The 20705-nt window shown below is 37.5% G+C and overlaps 3 protein-coding genes across 3 annotated transcripts in view; 2 read left to right on the top strand and 1 right to left on the bottom strand.

The window, feature by feature from the left end:
* The window catches only part of si:ch73-352p18.4 (inositol 1,4,5-triphosphate receptor associated 2), a 101721-nt gene that overhangs the window by 59346 nt on the left and 21670 nt on the right, over window positions 1–20705 (bottom strand). The gene's annotated exons all lie outside the window — the stretch shown is intronic.
* Window positions 5914–11379, top strand: LOC103036408 (achaete-scute homolog 5-like). Its single transcript, XM_007256757.4, has 2 exons — window positions 5914–5990; window positions 9094–11379. Exon 2 carries the CDS (start codon window positions 9398–9400, stop codon window positions 9896–9898), a length of 501 nt encoding a protein of 166 aa, XP_007256819.2. The 5' UTR covers window positions 5914–5990; window positions 9094–9397; the 3' UTR covers window positions 9899–11379.
* Window positions 13029–20705, top strand: part of cacna1sa (calcium channel, voltage-dependent, L type, alpha 1S subunit, a) — a 43460-nt gene continuing 35783 nt past the window's right edge. Inside the window, exons 1-3 of the mRNA XM_049471789.1 lie at window positions 13029–13476; window positions 16633–16825; window positions 18324–18429. Of these exons, the coding sequence (XP_049327746.1) occupies window positions 16638–16825; window positions 18324–18429 (294 nt within the window). The 5' untranslated portion in view covers window positions 13029–13476; window positions 16633–16637. The remainder of the gene's footprint in view (window positions 13477–16632; window positions 16826–18323; window positions 18430–20705) is intronic.

Below are 20705 nucleotides of genomic sequence, written 5' to 3'. Positions count from 1 at the left end.
TCTCTCAGCCCCTAAAATCTTTTCAAAACCCTCTCACATCCTGCCTCCACCTGCAGAAGCACAGCGCCACCTGCCTGCAGAATTTAGCACTACTGTATTACACTGAAAAAAAAGGATGAGCAGAAATGAAGTAAAGTTTACTAAAAGAAAGGATTGACTGAAGTTCAGTTCACTTATTTACTCTGTGTAACATTTAGGTCTTAAAACCGAGTTGAAGTTACTTAAACTTATCTGAAATTAAATTTGCTTAAAAAAATCAAATGCAGAAAGTTGCGAAACCTTTTTAAAGTAAATTTTACTTTTAAAGTCAATTTTACCCAATCACTTTTTTCAGTACAGGCCTACAGGTCTCTTGACCCCGTTATTCATTACTTTGTAGGTAGAATAGAGTATAGATACTAGTGTTTAATAAAATACTTCTGTAGAAGTTAAATAAAGTATCAACTCAAGCTTTTTACTCTTTAAGTAAAAGTATAAAAGTACTGGTTTCAAAACTAATAAACTTATACTTATAAAAGTAATGTGGGGGGGGGGGGGGGAGCCATTAAGAACAAAAGCTTAGGTCACGCCCACACGTCCTATTGTGCACTCTACATCCAATCACAATCAGATTCACTCTATCTGGATGGAGAGATTTATCTGGATAGGGGTTTTATTGAACAATGAAAAGAGGGAATGAAAACCAGCTGAAATGAAACAGGAGTAATGAGGCTGTTTTTAAAATGTAAGGAGTAGAAAGTTCAGATAATTGTGTGAAAATAGAAAAATAATTACTCCAGTAAAGTGTATATATAAAAAAAGTGAATTTTTGCCTAAAAGTTTTTTTTGTGTGTATCAGTTTAGCTTATTAAGTTTATTTGAATGTTAATTTTCCTTAGAGTGAGATACCACTTATATAAGTGTAATTATTCATAGGAGTGTTTTTACCATAGCTGGTTGACTTTACCTGAGGTTGACTTTACCTGAGGTTGATTTTACCTGAGGTTGATTTTACCTGAGGTTGATTTTACCTGAGGCTGATTTACCTGAGGTTGAGTTTACCGGAGTGTGAATTTACCTGAGATTGACTTTACCTGAAGTTGATTTTTCCTGAGGTTGATTTTACGTGAGGTTGAATTTAACTGAAGTTGACGTTACCTGAGGTTGACTTTACCTGAGGTTGACTTTACCTGAGGTTGATTTTACCTGAGGTTGACTTTACCTGAGGTTGATTTTACCTGAGGTTGATTTTACCTGAGGTTGACTTTACCTGAGGTTGATTTTACCTGAGGTTGACTTTACCTGAGGTTGATTTTACCTGAGGTTGATTTTACCTGAGGTTGACTTTATCTGAGGTTGATTTTACCTGAAGTTGACTTTACTTGTGTGATTTTATGAGAGCAAGTTTACCTGTGTATGAATGTACCTGTATAAATGTGTTTACCAGGGAATCAGTTTACCTGAGTGTTTAAGTGTTGAGTTGATGTTTGTGAGTCAGTTTACCTGAGTGTGAGCTTGGGGCAAGTTTACCTGTCTGCACCTTGTCAGTCTGACTTTTAGATGAGTTAACCTCCGGAACGATTACCACACACACACACACACACACACACACACACACACACACACACACACACCCTGGAAAAGCAGGATCCGTCAGCACATACTAGCTGAGGAGGTATGTCCGGGAAAACATACACACAAGCATATCTGTGTGTGATAAAATGATGTCACTACATCATCCCAGCGTACACCTGGACCAACACACCTGTGGAACTCACAGCCATTACAGCACAGCTTCCTGCAGATCAGGGGTGTTTATGAAGTGTTATAACTGATATCTGACCCTGCAGTTTGGACACACATACTGTCCCAAAAGGGCGGCTGACACCCGGGCTGAGTGCTGCGCGTCTCGCATCATGTTTTTAGGGTAGGCCTAGCTTTTATTTGTTGTTAGAAGTGTTAGCATTGGTTGAACGTTTCCATTAAATAACAATTTGTATATTTTGCATTATTTTCTCAGGGGGACATCTGTAAAAAAATATTTCACACTTCTACTCAGTGATAAAACTCTTTTATCCAGACTGCAATTGAAAAAACAGGAAGATTAGTAAGTTTTTTTTTATTTGGTTTTCTCGGTCACATGACATAGTGTTCAGTAGCTCCTCCATTTCCACTCGCTGTTGTGTTAATGTGAATCTCCATGGAAACGTGCACCCAAAGTGTAATTACGGTGTATTAAATGCGAAGTGACAAAAAACCCTGATTTTTAATCACAGTTTTTTTCGTGCATTTTGGCATGTTCTCTGCTTTTGGATAATTTTACGCCACTTCTTTGCTTTGATGGTTTGTGATCATCCATCTTCCTCTTGATTATATTCCAGAGGTTTTCAATTTGGTAAAAATCAAAGAAACTCGTCATTTTTAAGTGTGAAAATCCCACTACATTCCTCTATAACTGTATATCTCTATATATGTGTGTGTGTGTGTAGGACAGAGAGAGGTAGGTAGAGTGTGTGTGTGTGTGTTAATAGTGTAAAAACCTCTCCTTCCTCTTGCTGACCTGTTATTGACACACACTCTGTGTATCTTGGTGTGTGAGGGGAATAAAGTGGGGTAATGATGAGCTCTGTCATTAGAGCGGATCTGACGGAGGTAATTAAGGTCTGGAGTGGGTGTGGTCTCCACTCATCTAAATCCAGCTTTTGTTCTTTAAGCTGAGAAGGTTTGATTAAAATCACCACAACACACATTATCACCTTCAAAGAGCTCGGCTCGGCCTGCCTGCGCCACACACACTCCCTCACACACCTCCACACACACTCCCTTACACACCTCCACACACACTCCCACACACTCCCTCACACACTCCATCAACACCACGATACTATTAAAACCATGGTTGGATATAGGCAGATCAGTACAGGTGTCTGTTTGTTTGTGTAGTATTATTATTATTGGTGTTTTATGGCTGTAATACGGATAAAATGTACTGTAAGGGTTGTATGGCTGTAGTATGGGAGTACTAAGAATATTTTATACATTTATAGTGTGGAAGTTAGTACTATGAGTACAGAATGGATACAGTCCACTTGTAGCATGGATGCAGTATATTACTGTAGTATAAATGTACTATGAGAGTAATATGGGTTAACTATTTGCATGGTATGTAATACAGGTGTTCCATTACTGTAGTATAAATGTACTATGAGTGTAGTATAGGTGTACTATGAGTGTAGTATAAATGTACTATGAGTGTATAGGTGTACTGTGAGTGTAGTATAGGTGTACTGTGAGTGTAGTATAAATTTACTATGAGTGTAGTATAAATGTACTATGAGTGTAGTATAGGTGTACTGTGAGTGTAGTATAAATTTACTATGAGTGTAGTATATACAGTATGTACTATGAGTGTAGTATAAATGTACTATGAGTGTAGTATATATGTACTATGAGTGTAGTATAGGTGTACTGTGAGTGTAGTATAGGTGTACTGTGAGTGTAGTATAAATTTACTATGAGTGTAGTATATATGTACTATGAGTGTAGTATAAATGTACTATGAGTGTAGTATAGGTGTACTGTGAGTGTAGTATAAATGTACTATGAGTGTAGTATAAATGTACTATGAGTGTAGTATAAATGTACTATGAGTGTAGTATAGGTGTACTGTGAGTGTAGTATACATTTACTATGAGTGTAGTATATATGTACTATGAGTGTAGTATAAATGTACTATGAGTGTAGTATAAATGTACTATGAGTGTAGTATAGGTGTACTGTGAGTGTAGTATAAATTTACTATGAGTGTAGTATAAATGTACTATGAGTGTAGTATAGGTGTACTGTGAGTGTAGTATAAATTTACTATGAGTGTAGTATAGGTGTACTATGAGTGTAGTATAAATTTACTATGAGTGTAGTATAAATGTACTATGAGTGTAGTATAAATTTACTATGAGTGTAGTATAAATTTACTATGAGTGTAGTATAGGTGTACTGTGAGTGTAGTATAAATGTACTATGAGTGTAGTATAGGTGTACTGTGAGTGTAGTATAAATGTACTATGAGTGTAGTATATATGTACTATGAGTGTAGTATATATGTACTATGAGTGTAGTATAAATTTACTATGAGTGTAGTATAAATGTACTATGAGTGTAGTATAAATGTACTATGAGTGTAGTATATATGTACTATGAGTGTAGTATATATGTACTATGAGTGTAGTATAGGTGTACTATGAGTGTAGTATAAATGTACTATGAGTGTAGTATAGGTGTACTGTGAGTGTAGTATAAATGTACTATGAGTGTAGTATATATGTACTATGAGTGTAGTATAAATTTACTATGAGTGTAGTATAAATGTACTATGAGTGTAGTATAAATGTACTATGAGTGTAGTATATATGTACTATGAGTGTTGTATAAATGTACTATGAGTGTAGTATAGGTGTACTGTGAGTGTAGTATACATTTACTATGAGTGTAGTAAAAATGTACTATGAGTGTAGTATAAATGTACTATGAGTGTAGTATATATGTACTATGAGTGTAGTATAGGTGTACTGTGAGTGTAGTATAAATGTACTATGAGTGTAGTATAAATTTACTATGAGTGTAGTATAGGTGTACTGTGAGTGTAGTATATATGTACTATGAGTGTAGTATAGGTGTACTGTGAGTGTAGTATAAATGTACTATGAGTGTAGTATATATGTACTATGAGTGTAGTATAAATGTACTATGAGTGTATAGGTGTACTGTGAGTGTAGTATAAATGTACTATGAGTGTAGTATATATGTACTATGAGTGTAGTATAGGTGTACTGTGAGTGTAGTATACATTTACTATGAGTGTAGTAAAAATGTACTATGAGTGTAGTATAGGTGTAATATGAGTGTAGTATAGGTGTACTATGAGTGGTGTATTAATGTAATGTGAGTGTAGTATAGGTGTACTATGGGTGAAGTATAGGTGTACTATGTGTATGGTATGTAATACAAGTGTTCTATTACTGTAGTATAAGTGTACTATGAGTGAAGTATGGGTGTACTATGAGTGTAGTATGGGAGTATTATGAGTGTAGTATGGGTGTACTATGAGTGTGGTTTGAATGTAAAGTATTGTGTGGAAGTACAATAAATGCAATATTAATGTGGAGTATAGTGTGAGGGTGCTATGAGTATAGTATTAATGTAGTCAAGGTGTAGCACTGGTGCAGTGTGGGTGTACTAAGAGTAGGGTCTGAATAGTGTATGGTTGTAGTATTAATGTTGTAATAATGTGGAGTATAGTGTGCAGGTATTAATAGTATAGTTTTAATGTAGCATGGGTGTTTTATAAGAACAGCAAGAATGTAGTATTGTGGAGGTATTATGGATAAAGTATTGATGTAGCAAAGATGTAGCATGAGTATAGTGTGAGTGTAGTGTGAGTATAGTGTGGTGAAACTTAAAATACAGTATGGATGTGGTCAGGGTGCAGCATGAGTGTACTATGAATGCAGTACAGGTGTACTAAGAGTGTGGTATAAATCTAGTATTGGTGTGATTTGAGCAATATTATTGTAAATACGATATAAAATACTGTGTGTCTGTAGTATACATGTATAGTACGGCTGTAGTACTGCTGTAGTATGGTGATGTTATGAATGTACAGGGCAGCTCAGAGAGCAGTTAATGAGTGTTTGCAGCTGCCCCACTCCAGCCAGTCAACACTGAGCTGTAATTCCACCCTCCAAACCCAAAACACACACTCCATCTCCCTCCACTTCCTGCGCTTCATCTCCTCTTTGAAATCCACAACTACTGTAAGCACACACACACACACACACACACACACGCCTGCGCACGTACCTCTCTGAGGAACACACACCCGTCTGGGGCGGGGCACTCTGAGGTAGTAAAGAGAAGCAGATCAGCTCACCTGCAGCACTCTGACATCACTTTAGGATCTGATGCTCTGGAACTCTCCACTGACTCCAGCAGCTTCTCCAACACCTGAGCAGGTGAGAAACACATTACACACCTAACAGGTGCACTTTTATAATATTTAACATTGTAGAAAATTTAGATAATATTCCAAAACTATGCATTTTTGCTAATTTCTCATTTTTCTTCCATTTCTCTGTGATTATACTACAATTACATCATTTAAAGCAAGTTATTAAAGATTAATATCACTAATAAAAACATATTAGGCCAGTTTTTCTCACTGATTTATGAACAGACTACAGATACTACAGATGTTGGAATCTCTAATATATATATAATTAATATTCTTATTTAAAAACAAAAAATAAGGCAAAATCATCATTTTCCAAATATCAGCATATGAATATGTTAACTGCAAGAAATTAAAATAATATTTTGAATGGTTAAATTGTGAAGTTAACTAAATTCTTTAAACATTGATTAAAACAGTGATATATCTATAATCCCAGAATTTCTAAGTTAGAAGCATGTCAACAATAAACTGCATTCTTATTCTTTTTTTTACTTGTTTCCTCCCATCCACATGAAAAAAATCTGGTTAATAAATGCTACTGATATTAACTGGATAAATATATTGTTTTCTTTACAGTAACTGTAAATATACTTGCTCTTTGTTGGCCAAAGGAAAATAGATGCAAAGGTTAAAACACATTTTTCCTACCCTGATAGCAAAGGACATTATATAAACATAATTCTTTCTTTTTTTTACTTTAGTTGCATTAGCTAGATTGCATCCTTAAGGTTGATGATGGAAAAACTACCTAAAAAAACAACGTTCAACATTTAACAGTGCCTATAATAGGCATTATCAGTTATTAGTGTTAAAAAAATTCAGACATTGAATCAACGTTCATGTATTAAAGGTGTTAAATTGTTGTAAAAAGGTGCTAAAGTCCCTCAAATATTAATAATAATTATTATTATTTATTATTTAAGTGTTCCTTTCTACACTGCACGACCAAAACATTACAGGTTATGATAATAGATTACAAACAAGATATACATATTTAATGTAAGTAAAGATAAAAACAAACAAATACAGTATATTTAAAATTATAACATTGAATCAACGCCAAATCAATCTGTGTAGCCTTGTTTTTGACACTCAAACCACTTGAACAAAAAAAATCATATTGTATTTATGAGCTGCAGAGAAAGCATAAATATAAAATATCCAAAGTACACTAGCTTTTCAGACTGAAACACTCAGTCGTAAATTAGGCTTGCTGTTTTTTGGCATGACAGAAAACAAAAGCAAATAAAGGATAAAATAGTTATTTTAAATTAAGGCTAACCACGAAGAGATAAAAACAGATAAATCAGCTTTAAGAATTAAAATAGTTAGAAATAAACATTAAAACACTGTTGCTGTTAGAGAGAGAAACTCCTGAGCAATTCTATACGTTTCCTCAGTTCTACTATTTCAGATAATTCACTTTAAACGCCTTTTGTGTGAACGACTTCAGACCACATTAAAAACGAACTAAAAATGAATCTTGTTCAGTTCAGTCAGTGATGGATTTAGGAACACAGGAAGGGGAATTCCACACCGGCCCCTCCTCTCATCTCACAGAGAGAGAGAGAGAGAAAGAGAGAGAGAGAGAGATTAGGCCTCATTAAGAGATTATTAGGGGAAATCACGGCGTTTGCCTCCAGCTTTATCTCTCCGTCTGGCTGGAAAACCACATGAACACGTTTGATTAATGCGCTGCATACTGAATGAAACCATTCCGACCTGTCGCTCCGAATGATCCCACAGGACAGTAATTACACCTGTGTTAAATATGAACCTGTCTGTCCTCCTGAAAGATGATTTCACACTTTATTATGTCATTGTTTGTTTTATTTTATCCCTGAAACATGGTTTACCTTGCTCTGCTGTGTGAAACTGAAACTGAAAAGTGTTAGTCCGTATTATTTTGTTTCTAAACTGAAAGTAGAAGCATTTCTGAGTGTTGAAGGGATAAAATATTATGTGTATTGGTATCAGTGTGTATTAATTCTAAAAACTGGGGTGTCAGGTCTCTTTTTGTGGGAGTTCTTCTTCTGGCCACGTCACGCGTCTTTACGTACTTACGTCACGCTTACAGCCTCTAAAAGAGGATCCGGCTCAGTTTTACTGAACGTGAGCAGCTGGTGGAGCAGCGGGGACTTCAGAAGAGGAAACTCAGAGCTCAGTAGCTCATTCACTCATAGTAAAACCAAAGAAATGAAGGAGTGAAGTTTCTGACTGAGCTCTTTCTCTCTCTCTCTCTTTCTCTCTTTCTGACTGAACATAACCTGGAATCGGATTCATCCGCTCTGAAAGGAGACCGCATCACACCCACCCAGTTTAAAATGATTCTTCCGCATGCTCGTGCAATTACCCATTCTCACCAGAGAGGGCCCTAAATCCCCCAAAACAGCTTATCAACAGCTTAGTTACCACATAGCAACCACTTAGAGACAACATAGCAACCACCACAGATAATAATAATAACACCTTAGCAACCACCACGGACACTATAGCAACACCATTGCAACACCTTAGCAATCACCACAATTATTATAGCAACACCATAGCAACCAACATAGTGAATGGTGAGATGTATATAATATAATATTAAAAAACTCAGAATTTCTTGTATACTGCTTTTATACTGATTATGTTCACCTGTTTAAAATCACATTATTATTTATATTTATCTCAGTACTCAGTACTAGCCCTAAACTGCCAGATTCTAACTTGGCTTGTAATGTTTTGAACGCCAGAAATGCTAAAATATATAAACAAATGCAATTAAGTTAAGCAGATAAAATATGAAATACCATGCGTTTATACTGTACTGTCTGTACTGTATGTAGACAAGGTTGTTGTTTAATGTGTTTAATGTAAGTGTGATAGACACTGTGGTTTGTGGTCAGTGTGTAGTTTGGGTTTTTTATGTGAACTAAAGTGATATTTTACATCAAACCGACTCCTGCCTTCAGGTGCTTTTACAGAGTGTTATATTACAGTATATTACAGCGTATCGTGTTACAGAGTGCGCAGAACAGCACGTTTGAAGTGTTTTATAAGGATTAATGGAGCCTGAGGCCGTCTGTAATCAGTCTAATCTGTGTGTGTTTAATCTTCAGCCCTGTGTCTAACAGAGAGGAGATGATGAAAGCGTCTGATTGGCTGATGGCACTGCTGCTGCTACAAAGGAGGAGCTCACCTACAAAGGTGTGAAGAGACAGTGAGGATGACTATAAGAAGATGATGAGGACGATGAAGCTGGGGCTCTGGTGCGCCCTCTGCTGGGCTTAACTATGAGTTAATTGAGTGTTTTTTATTTATTTTTTTAATGCTTGTTGTGACAGTAGGTTCTGGTTCTGTGGTTCTGGTACTGTAGGTGTATTAGGAGTGTTCAGGTGGGAATGGACTGATGTAAAACCCACCATGAGCTCCACCTTCTCCCACCCATACTGCCACCTCAGCCAGAGCAGCCTGCACTGCGCCATGTCTCCGCCTGGTGGCCACCCTGATAACCGCCTCCACGCCCAGCTTCGCTCCCTCCCCCTGCTGCTGTACCCAGGAAGGGTCCAGGCCGGACTCTACAACGGCCCCTACCTGCCCTACCTGGGGCCCCTGTACGAGTGTCCCTTCGAACCCGCCTTCATCCAGAAGCGAAACGAGCGCGAGCGGCAGCGGGTGAAGTGCGTCAACCAGGGTTATGCCAAGCTCCGAGACCACCTGCCGGGCGGGACCGCCGACAAGCGCATGAGCAAAGTAGAGACACTGAGGGCCGCCATTCGCTACATCAAGCACCTGCAGAGGCTGGTGGAGGAGCGGGAGGAGGGCCGGGGTCACGACAGGTCAGACATCGCAGAAGGTAGCGACGGAGAAGCTCCACCCACAATCTCTTCGCTTGAGCTCCAAAGCAAGGCCACTGGGAGCTAGATGTGTGAACTGGGCTTGGATTCGGCCCTCACTGAACTTTAGTCCAAATATTTACAATAAACTTTTAATAAACCCCCAAGCACACACCTGAGCTGTACAGGTGTTCACCAGTACATGTGAATTTCAATTGTTACAGCGAGGTAAAACACACATGGGCAATGTAACACCTGTACTACATTGGTATACACTTGAACCTAGTTGAACAACACACAAAGAAGAAGCTATCAATAACAATAATGTGGAGAAGCTCCACCTACAAGCCCTTTAAGGCCACTGGAAGCTATATATGTAATCTGGGCTTGGATTCGGCCCTCATTGAATTTCAGAACAAACCGAGTTCAACATTTTTCAACAACATTTGCGGGCATAATCAACAACCCTACAAACTCTAATGCCGTTTTCACACCTGTGCTTAGTTTTTTATGGTCAGAATCAGTTGATGAGTTTGTTTATTTGGACGTTTTTTCCCCCTTTGGTTTGGTTTGGTTTCACACAGGCATAAAACCTAAACTCACTAAAATATGCACCAATAAACCATGCAAGGACATCATCTTCTCTGATTGGTCAAAGCTGTCTGTGCGGGAGTTAAAAAGTAAATATAGTGAGAAGATCTGTACATCTGTATATCTGTGCAGTGTAAAGCTGCTTTAAGACTGAACACGGAAACACTCCTTTTTCAAACTGTGTTTTCAAATCACAGCTGCACAGCAATGAACACAGCACAGACCTTGTGCGTAAACAGCATGGAGCAGCAGAGACAGCGTTTGTTCGTAGCTGTGGTAATTAGCGTTATCTGGCTAATATATCAGACCTTCTCTAGCAGGTCTTGATCACACCTGCTCGGTCAAACCGCATTAAGGATACAAATACTGCTGGTGTGAAAACGCTTTAAGAAATGTTATTAATACAGTAACACCTGAATCAGGAAGCATACCTGAATCAAGCAATTTACCTGAGCCAGGTAACACACATGAGCAATGTCAAAAATAAATAAATAAGCAGTGTTGTGCTAAAGTCTGGCTCTCCTTGGTGATGTGCAGAAGCGTCACGCAGCAGTATGGGTACTATAGATTACGGTGCTGGTGATTCTGTATCTACTGTAACTGTAGATTAACCCTTATTTATAAACAGAAATAAAATAATTCTGAAATGAATAAAAAAATAATAAAGACTAACTGGATTAATTATACAGAATACAATTAAGAAACACACAAACCTTCAGATGTGAAAACACCTTCTCGTTTCTGGACGTCCGTAGTTGTTCAGAGTTCTGTGGGACCATTGCTGTAGTGCACTATTGAAGACTGTGGGGCTGTGAGGGTGTTGGGGGTGTATATGAACATGAACAGGTGCTGTAAAGACAGCAGATGGAAGCTCATCACCGCAGGAACTCTCTGGATGTGTTATTGGATGTGACTTTACACCCTGTATCTGTTTTTATTTTTGTCTGTTTTAGTGTTTTTTATAATAAAGTAATATAAAAAAAATGTAATAAATAATAAATAATCTAATAAATAATGTAATAAAAACTCACCTGATTGTGAGAAATATGATGCATAAAGCAACAGTCTTTCTGAACCTGAATATGTGCACTACCTTAATATTAAAATGAATGAGTTTGATGGAAAATCTACTTCTTTATTTTTGACGTTTACAAATTATTGTAGCTAACAGGAAATAGAATCGTATACCTATTAACCAACACTGAAGATACAGAGCTAATGTAAGTTAGCTAGCAGGTAATAGAAGTTTATACCTATTAATCAGCACTGAAGTTTTTAAGGTAATGTAGCTAACAAATAGTAGAAGCTAATTAGCATTGAAGTTATGAAACTAATGTAGCTAACAGAAGCATATACCTACTAATTAGCACTGAAGCTACAAAGCTAATGTAGCTAACAAGTAATAGAAATGTATACCTATTAATTAGCATTAAGCTACAGAGTTAATGTAGCTAACAGGTAATAGAAGCATATAATAATCACTTAGTACTGAAGCTACGAAGTTAATGTAGCTAGCTAACAGGTAATATAAGCTTATACCTATTAATTAGCACTAACGCTATGAAGCTAATGTAGCTAACAGGTAAAAGAAGTATATACATACTAATTAGCACAAAAGTTATGAAGCTAATGTAGCTAACAGGTAATATAAGCTTCCTATACCTATTGATTAGCATTGGAGTTATGAAGCTAGTGTAGCTAACCAGTAATTAGCACTAAAGCTACAAACTTAATGTAGTTAACAAATAATAGAAGCCTGCACCTACTATTTAGCACTAAAGCTGTAAAGCTAATATAGCTAACAAATAATATAACTAATACCTACTAATTAGCACTAAAGCTGTAAAGCTAATATAGTTAACAAGAAATAAAAGCTTATACATATCAATTAGCACTGGAGTTAAGAAGCTGATGTTTCTAACAGGTAATATAAGCTTTTACCTACAAATTAGCACTGAAATTATGAGGCTAATGTTGCTTACAAATAATATAAGTGCATACCTATTAATTACTACAAAAGGGCAAAGACAACTCATCCAGGAGATCCCTAGAACAATCTAAAGGTCTCACTTGCCTCAGTTAAGGTCAGTTGTAATGATTTAATAATAAGAAACCCTGTGATGGGCAGGGGGTGCTTTGAAACCAGGAATTCTGCTTTGTTCATATGCTGCTGTAATTTTTTTTATAAATTGAGTAGCTTCCAGCCTCAGTGTTGTAGGCTGTAAGAGCAAGTTACTTTTGTTCTGTGTTGCTGAGGTGTTGCTGTGTTTTTACCTCGTGCTACAGTACAGTGTTCACGCTTTTTTGTACAGGATTTTACTGTTAGTGTTGAATTTACTTTATTTTCTTTAAGCTGTTTTTGTGATTGAACCTCTATAAATTGAGAATGCCATGTTTCTATAAACCTGTTTAACTTTTATATTTTAATTAATTGAGTCAAAAAAGGTTTTTTTTAATCCAGTGCGTAGGAGTCCAGTATTAATATGTTCTCCACTATGTTGGACCCGGTATATAATAGATTATAGGGGTCCCACTGCAGACCCCCTGAGTAAGTGGTGAAGCTAAACTAAGTCCTCAGTGTTGGTATGTGTGTGTGTGTGTGTGTGTGTGTCCAGTCCTGACAGGGTCGGCAGTGACCCGGCTGAGCGGCTGGGTTGGGTTCAGGCTGTAAGGTGACACCACAGGTCATTCACTTACTGATCCATCAAAGCTTCTTCTATCAGCATTTATAACTAATCTAATACTGTAATAAAACAATAACCTACACAGATTAAATACATTCTTCATTATGACCAACTATACAGACATCAAACTGTCCACACAAACACACACACACTGTGATCCTCCCCCCTTAATGAGTGACATGCATTGTCTATATTTGTTCTCTGAGAAGGACAGCTGCTCTACTGACCAACACTTCCAGAGAGAGAGAGAGAGAGAGAGAGAGAGAGAGAGAGAAAGAGAGAAAGAGAGAGAGAAAGACCGGTAGAGTCCAGCTGGGCAGATTGAATTGGGGAAGTAAAGGAGAGGAAGAAAGGTTACAACAAAATAGAGTGGAATAAACAAAAAAATCAGGTAAGTGTTACAGTCTGTGTTTTCCCCAGTTACAGCACAGTTAACAGAGTTAAATATATTTGATATGTTATATACATGTTAACAGCTTTGTTAATTGATATGATTTATTTGGGTTAATTGCTGTATTCTAGTTGGGTTAATTGGGGTACTATAGGTGGGTTATCTGGTGCGTTCTACTTAGGTTAATTGATCTGTTACAGTTGTGTCTATTGGTGTGTTATAACTGTGTTAAATGCTGTGTTATAGTTGGGTTAATTGGTGTGTTATATACATGTTAATAGCTATGTTAATTGATGTGATTTAGTTTAGTTAACTGGGGTGTTATAGATAGTTTAATTGATGTGTTATAGTTGGGTTAATTGTTGTGTTATAGCTTTGACAATTTTCTTGGGTTAATAACTGTGTTAATTGCTGTGTTATAGTTGGGTTAATTTAAGTGTTTTTCTTGGGTTAATTGGTGTGTTATAACTGTGTTAATTGCTGTGTTATAGTTGGGTTAATTTAAGTGTTTTTCTTGGGTTAATTGGTGTGTTAACTATAGTTATATTTATTGATGTGATATAATGAGATGGATTGTCTATATTATATGGGTTAATTTAGGGGTACATTAGATGGGTTAATTTGTGTGTTATAACTGTGTTAAATGCTGTGTTATAGTTGGGTTTATTTATATGTTATAGCTATGCTAATTGCTGTGTTCTACTTGGGTTGATTGATGTGTTACAGTTGGGTTAATTTGTGAGTTAAAACTGTGTTTAATGCTGTGCTATTTGGGTTTACTCTTGTGTTATAGCTATATTCATTACTGTTTATAGTTGGGTTTATTTATATGTTATAACTATGCTAATTGCTGTGTTTTTCTTTGGGATAATTGCTGTGTTTTTTCTTCGGTTAATGGGTGTGTTATAATTGTTAATTGATGTGTTATAGATGAGTTAATTGGTGTGTTTAGTTGGGTTAATTGCTGTGTCGGGTCTCAAGAGGTTAAAGCAGGTGTGATAAATCAAGGTGTATTATAGTGTGTGTTATAGTAGGTGTGTTAAATCAGGGTGTATTATACTGTGTGTTATAGCAGGTGTGATGAATCAGGGTGTATTATACTGTGTGTTATAGCAGGTGTGATAAATCAGGGTGTTATATATTAGTGTGTGTTATGGTCTGTGTATTATTAGTATGTTTTATAGTGTGTGTTATTGCAGGTGTGATGAATCAGGGTGTATTATAGTGTGTGTTATAGCAGGTGTGGTAAATCAGGGTATGTTATAGTGTGTGTTATAGCAGGTGTGATGAATGAGGGTGTATTATAGTGTGTGTTATAGCAGGTGTGATAAATCAAGGTGTTATATATTAGTGTGTGTTATGGTCTGTGTATTATTAGTATGTTTTATAGTGTGTGTTATAGCAGGTGTGATGAATCAGGGTGTATTATAGTGTGTGTTATAGCAGGTGTGATAAATCAGGGTGTTATATATTAGTGTGTGTTATAGCAGGTGTGATGAATGAGGGTGTATTATAGTGTGTGTTATAGCAGGTGTGATAAATCAGGGTGTGTTATAGTGTGTGTTATAGCAGGTGTGATGAATCAGGGTGTATTATAGTGTGTGTTATAGCAGGTGTGATAAATCAGGGTGTGTTATAGTGTGTGTTATAGCAGGTGTGATGAATCAGGGTGTATTATACTGTGTGTTATAGCAGGTGTGATGAATAAGGGTGTATTATACTGTGTGTTATAGCAGGTGTGATAAATCAGGGTGTTATATATTAGTGTGTGTTATGGTCTGTGTATTATTAGTATGTTTTATAGTGTGCGTTATAGCAGGTGTGGTAAATCAGGGTGTATTATAGTGTGTGTTATAGCAGGTGTGATAAATCAGGGTGTGTTATAGTGTGTGTTATAGCAGGTGTGATGAATCAGGGTATGTTATAGTGTGTGTTATAGCAGGTGTGATGAATGAGGGTGTATTATAGTGTGTGTTATAGCAGGTGTGATGAATCAGGGTGTGTTATAGTGTGTGTTATAGCAGGTGTGATGAATCAGGGTGTATTATACTGTGTGTTATAGCAGGTGTGATGAATCAGGGTGTATTATAGTGTGTGTTATAGCAGGTGTGATGAATCAGGGTATGTTATAGTGTGTGTTATAGCAGGTGTGATGAATGAGGGTGTATTATAGTGTGTGTTATAGCAGGTGTGATGAATCAGGGTGTGTTATAGTGTGTGTTATAGCAGGTGTGATGAATCAGGGTGTATTATACTGTGTGTTATAGCAGGTGTGATGAATCAGGGTGTATTATAGTGTGTGTTATAGCAGGTGTGATGAATCAGGGTATGTTATAGTGTGTGTTATAGCAGGTGTGATGAATGAGGGTGTATTAAAGTGTGTGTTATAGCAGGTGTGGTAAATCAGGGTATGTTATAGTGTGTGTTATAGCAGGTGTGATGAATGAGGGTGTATTATAGTGTGTGTTATAGTAGGTGTGATAAATCAGGTGTATTATACTGTGTGTTATAGCAGGTGTGATAAATCAGGGTGTATTATAGTGTGTGTTATAGCAGGTGTGATGAATCAGGGTGTGTTATAGTGTGTGTTATAGCAGGTGTGATGAATCAGGGTGTATTATACTGTGTGTTATAGCAGGTGTGATGAATCAGGGTGTATTATAGTGTGTGTTATAGCAGGTGTGATGAATCAGGGTATGTTATAGTGTGTGTTATAGCAGGTGTGATGAATGAGGGTGTATTAAAGTGTGTGTTATAGCAGGTGTGGTAAATCAGGGTATGTTATAGTGTGTGTTATAGCAGGTGTGATGAATGAGGGTGTATTATAGTGTGTGTTATAGTAGGTGTGATAAATCAGGGTATGTTATAGTGTGTGTTATAGCAGGTGTGATGAATCAGGGTGTATTATAGTGTGTGTTATAGCAGGTGTGATGAATCAGGGTATGTTATAGTGTGTGTTATAGCAGGTGTGATGAATGAGGGTGTATTAAAGTGTGTGTTATAGCAGGTGTGGTAAATCAGGGTATGTTATAGTGTGTGTTATAGCAGGTGTGATGAATGAGGGTGTATTATAGTGTGTGTTATAGTAGGTGTGATAAATCAGGGTATGTTATAGTGTGTGTTAGAGCAGGTGTGGTAAATCAGTGTGTGTTACAGGTGAGATGGAGGGTGGTGGCGACGCTCCGATGAGTTCCTTCATCATGGATGAGGAGACGCTGAAGAGGAAGCAGCGTGAGAAGCTGAAGAAGCTTCAGGCCACTGGAGGAAACCCCCGACCTGCCCGCTCCCTCCTCTTCCTCACGCTGAAGAACCCCTTCCGTAAAGCCTGCATCAGCATTGTGGAGTGGAAGTATCCTTTACACACTACTGTAATTACAGTAACACAGGTATGCATGTGTACAGGTGTATGGATGCACAATTATACAGGTGTACACATGCAGATGCTTCACTGCTGCACTGATACATTTTTTACATTATTGAGAAAATGTATTATTTATCTAATAATCTGCAAATAATATCTTTTAAATTGAAGTATAAGCCTAAATCCGGGTCATGAGAACTGGCCTATAAATCTCTGTGTGACCTTTTATTTACTCCTATGGTGATGAGAGGGTGTCAGTAATACAGAACCATAATGCTGCAATAAACATAGCAGAGATCTGATCACTGCACTGAGGAGTGATTATCTGATTAATAAACACACTTACAGTATGTCTAGCTAACATTACTGGCCCGCTCTCACTCTAATTAATACTACTTATCATGTGATTTTAGGTGGAGAGTGAATAAAGAGTCAATTAGCTGGAATTAAATGTGATTTAAAAATAATACCATTAAATTTAGTGTTTTATTATCAATTTAAAATGTTTTGCGTTGTAGATTAATACTAAAGTCATTCAAAGCTTAGATGTAAGGTAGAGTCACCTGAAATTCAGGCTTTCAGTTAACAGCTGTGCTGAACTCATCAAGAGTTAATTACTTGAATGTCTTGTCTCTTAATAAAGTGTTTGAGAGCATCAGTTAAAGTAAAGTAGTGAAGAGGTAGAGTTACAGGTATACAGTGAATAGTGAATATTTGAGTAATGTTCGAATCCAGATTATGAGAAGCAACAACTACTATACTAAAAGTAAAAGAAAAAAACTTATAAAAGAACTTTGAAAGTATCCTCAAGTGCAAATGTGGGAGTATGATGGAACTGGCCCTCATCAGGACCGACCCAGGAAAGGGGAAAGGAAGAGCAAGTGTGTAAATGGGGGGGTTTAGAATCTTTAAATTGGCAGTGCTTCCCTTCCTTTTGCCCCCAAATTTGCAGTTTGTCTGTTTTTAGTGTGTGCGTATGTGTGTGTGTGTGTGTGTGTGTGTGTGTTAGAGTAGCACCATGCTGCTACAGAGCAGCTGTTCTATCCGCTCACACACTAAAAACAGATATGCTAAGATCAGAGAATGCTGCCAATCACACACACACACACACACACACACACACAGACAAACACACACACATACACACACAAAAGCATGCACACACACACGCATGCACAATTAAATCAAACTAACCCAACTATCTTACTAACATCATTTCTGCAACAGTGCTCTCAGAACACACACACACACAGCGTCTCTCACCCAAAGGTCAGAAAGGTCAACCGATGACCCTCAGCTGTGTGTGTGTGTGTGTCACACTTGTCGAACAGGTGTCTTTGAAAACAGAATACTTTTGCACATACCGTATTAAATGTATGGTTTAAAAGGTTACCTGAGAGAGAGGGAGATTAATTGATCGATTGATTGATTGATTGATTGATTGATTGATTGCTTTGTGTGAATTCTCCTTAACCATTCTTTCCAGGCCTTTTGAGATTATTATCCTGGTGACCATCTTTGCTAACTGTGTAGCTCTAGCTGTGTTTATGCCCATGCCTGAGGAGGACACCAACAACACCAACAGTAACCTGGTGAGCACACACACACCCACCCACACACACACACACACACCGATCCTATCCTGCAGAAACTTATTTAAAGGGAAGTAGCACCAACCCAGGTACCAGCAACATTTTAAAAAAGTTCCAGCTTGGAATGTTAGCCTGTAGCATTCTGAAAACGAGTGAAATAATAATACTTTACTATACTTCACGGCATTTCTTACATAATGTTCCTAGCTAGATAAATATTAACAGTATGGAAACATTAAAACACCCAGACCATCCAGAAATCTCAACTAATTGTAATTTTAATTGAAGAGTTCTACTAACCTACTAACTAAAGTTTTTTTTACTTATTTTATCCAATAAAAGCAATCTTAACCGCAAACATATGTTTATACACAACCCCTTCTCTCCCTGATAATGTTAGCTAGCTTGCCGCTAATGTTAGCTAGCTCTCCAATATCTTTAGTTCTCTCCCTGACAATGTTAGCTAGCTCGCCGCTAATGTTAGCTAGCTCTCCACTTACCTTAGTTCTCTCCCTGATAGTGTTAGCTACCTTGCCGCTAATGTTAGCTAGCTCTCCACTAACTTTAGTTCTCTCCCTGATGTTAGCTAACTCACCGCTAATGTTAACTAACTCTCCACTTACCTTAGTTCTCTCCCTGATAACATTAGGTAGCTCACTGCTAATGTTAGCTTGCTCTCCACTAACCTTAACTTTCTCCCTGATAACGTTAGCTAGCTCACAGCTAATGTTAGCTAGCTCTCCACTAACCTCAGTTCTCTCCCTGACAACGTTAGCTAGCTCGCTGCTAATGTTAGCTAGCTCTCCGCTAACCTCAGTTGTCTCACCAATAATGTTAGCCAGTTCGCCGCTAACTTTAGTTCTCTCCCTGATAATGTTACCTTGCTCTCGGCTAACCTCAGTTCTCTCCCTGACCACGTTAGCTAGCTCGCTGCTAATGTTAGCTAGCTCTCCGCTAACCTCAGTTCTCTCCCCAATAACGTTAGCCAGCTCGCCTGTCCACTGTGAACTTTCTGCTATGGAGCTGCAGAATAATGCTAAATTGATGCACTATGAAAGAAAGAGGTCGAGTGCATCGGCACCTCATACTGTCGGAGAACACTGTTAAGGCTAGTGAGCACAAAGACAGGCCATTTCTGATTTAAAGTACATCTAGAAAGCTTCTTGATTGGTCTAAATGCAAAGAAAGACCAATCAGATTGGTGGTCTGGGAGAAAGGGAATGGGCCTACCAAATGTTTTTTTCTGTGGAGACTGTAGTTGCAAATTTAACAAGTTGGACAGTTTTGTCCTTATTTCTACAAAACAAAAGTAAACAGGATTACAGGGTCTATATTTTCTACAATCATTGGCCAAGTATAATGTGACCTTAAATGTGTCTTAAAAAGTGTTAAACAAACCAGAATATGTTTTATCTTTTAGATTCTTCAAAAAGTAGCACCTCTTGTTTAGATGATCAGTTTTGAACATCTCTGCTGGATTTTCTCAGTCAGCTTTATGAAGTAGAGTCTTCTGGAGTTCAGGCTTTCAGTTAACAGCTGTGCTGAACTCATCAAGAGTGAATTACTTGAATTTCTTGTCTCTTAATAAAGTGTTTGAGAGCATCAGTTAAAGTAAAGTAGTGAAGAGGTAGAGTTACAGGTATACAGTGAATAGTGAATATTTGAGTAATGTTCTAATCCAGGTTATGAGAAGCACAAACTACTCAACAACTAAATAAAGAAAAAAATACGAAACAATTCCTGAAGACCATCAGAAACAGTATGATGGAACTGGCTCTCATCAGTGTCAGTGTCCTAATTCCTATAGAGAGAGCTGTGCAATAATACCCACACAATGTGCCTAGATAAGATGACTATTTATTTAGCTACATCACAAAATTGCTCTTTGTTCACAAGTGTGTCAGTGTGTGTATGTGTGTGTGTGTGTGTGTGTGTGTGTGTGTGTGTGTGTCCATTCTGCCCTTGACTCAGGTTATTGAAAAGAGCAGGTGGTCATGCCAGGCCCTTGTCTAAGTGTGTAAAACCTTTAAATTTAGAACACACACACACACACACACACACACACACACACACACACTGAGCACACGTCTGGCTTTGAGGCTGTGTTCACTGTTCACTACCCCTCACGCATCTATATCCTACCTAGAACCTCCAGAAAGACAGCAATCTCCCTAATCTGTTAAACATGGTGGTGGGAGGGTTATGACCTGGGCCTATATTGCTGCCAGAGTCAATTTAATGACCAATTAAGGCCTCAAACTTCAAATAGATAAATG

This window comes from Astyanax mexicanus, chromosome 24 (genome assembly GCF_023375975.1).
Source record: "Astyanax mexicanus isolate ESR-SI-001 chromosome 24, AstMex3_surface, whole genome shotgun sequence".
Lineage (NCBI taxonomy): Eukaryota > Metazoa > Chordata > Actinopteri > Characiformes > Acestrorhamphidae > Astyanax > Astyanax mexicanus.
Note: the sequence above shows the minus strand (reverse complement) of the source record. Positions and strands in the feature narration are given on the sequence as shown.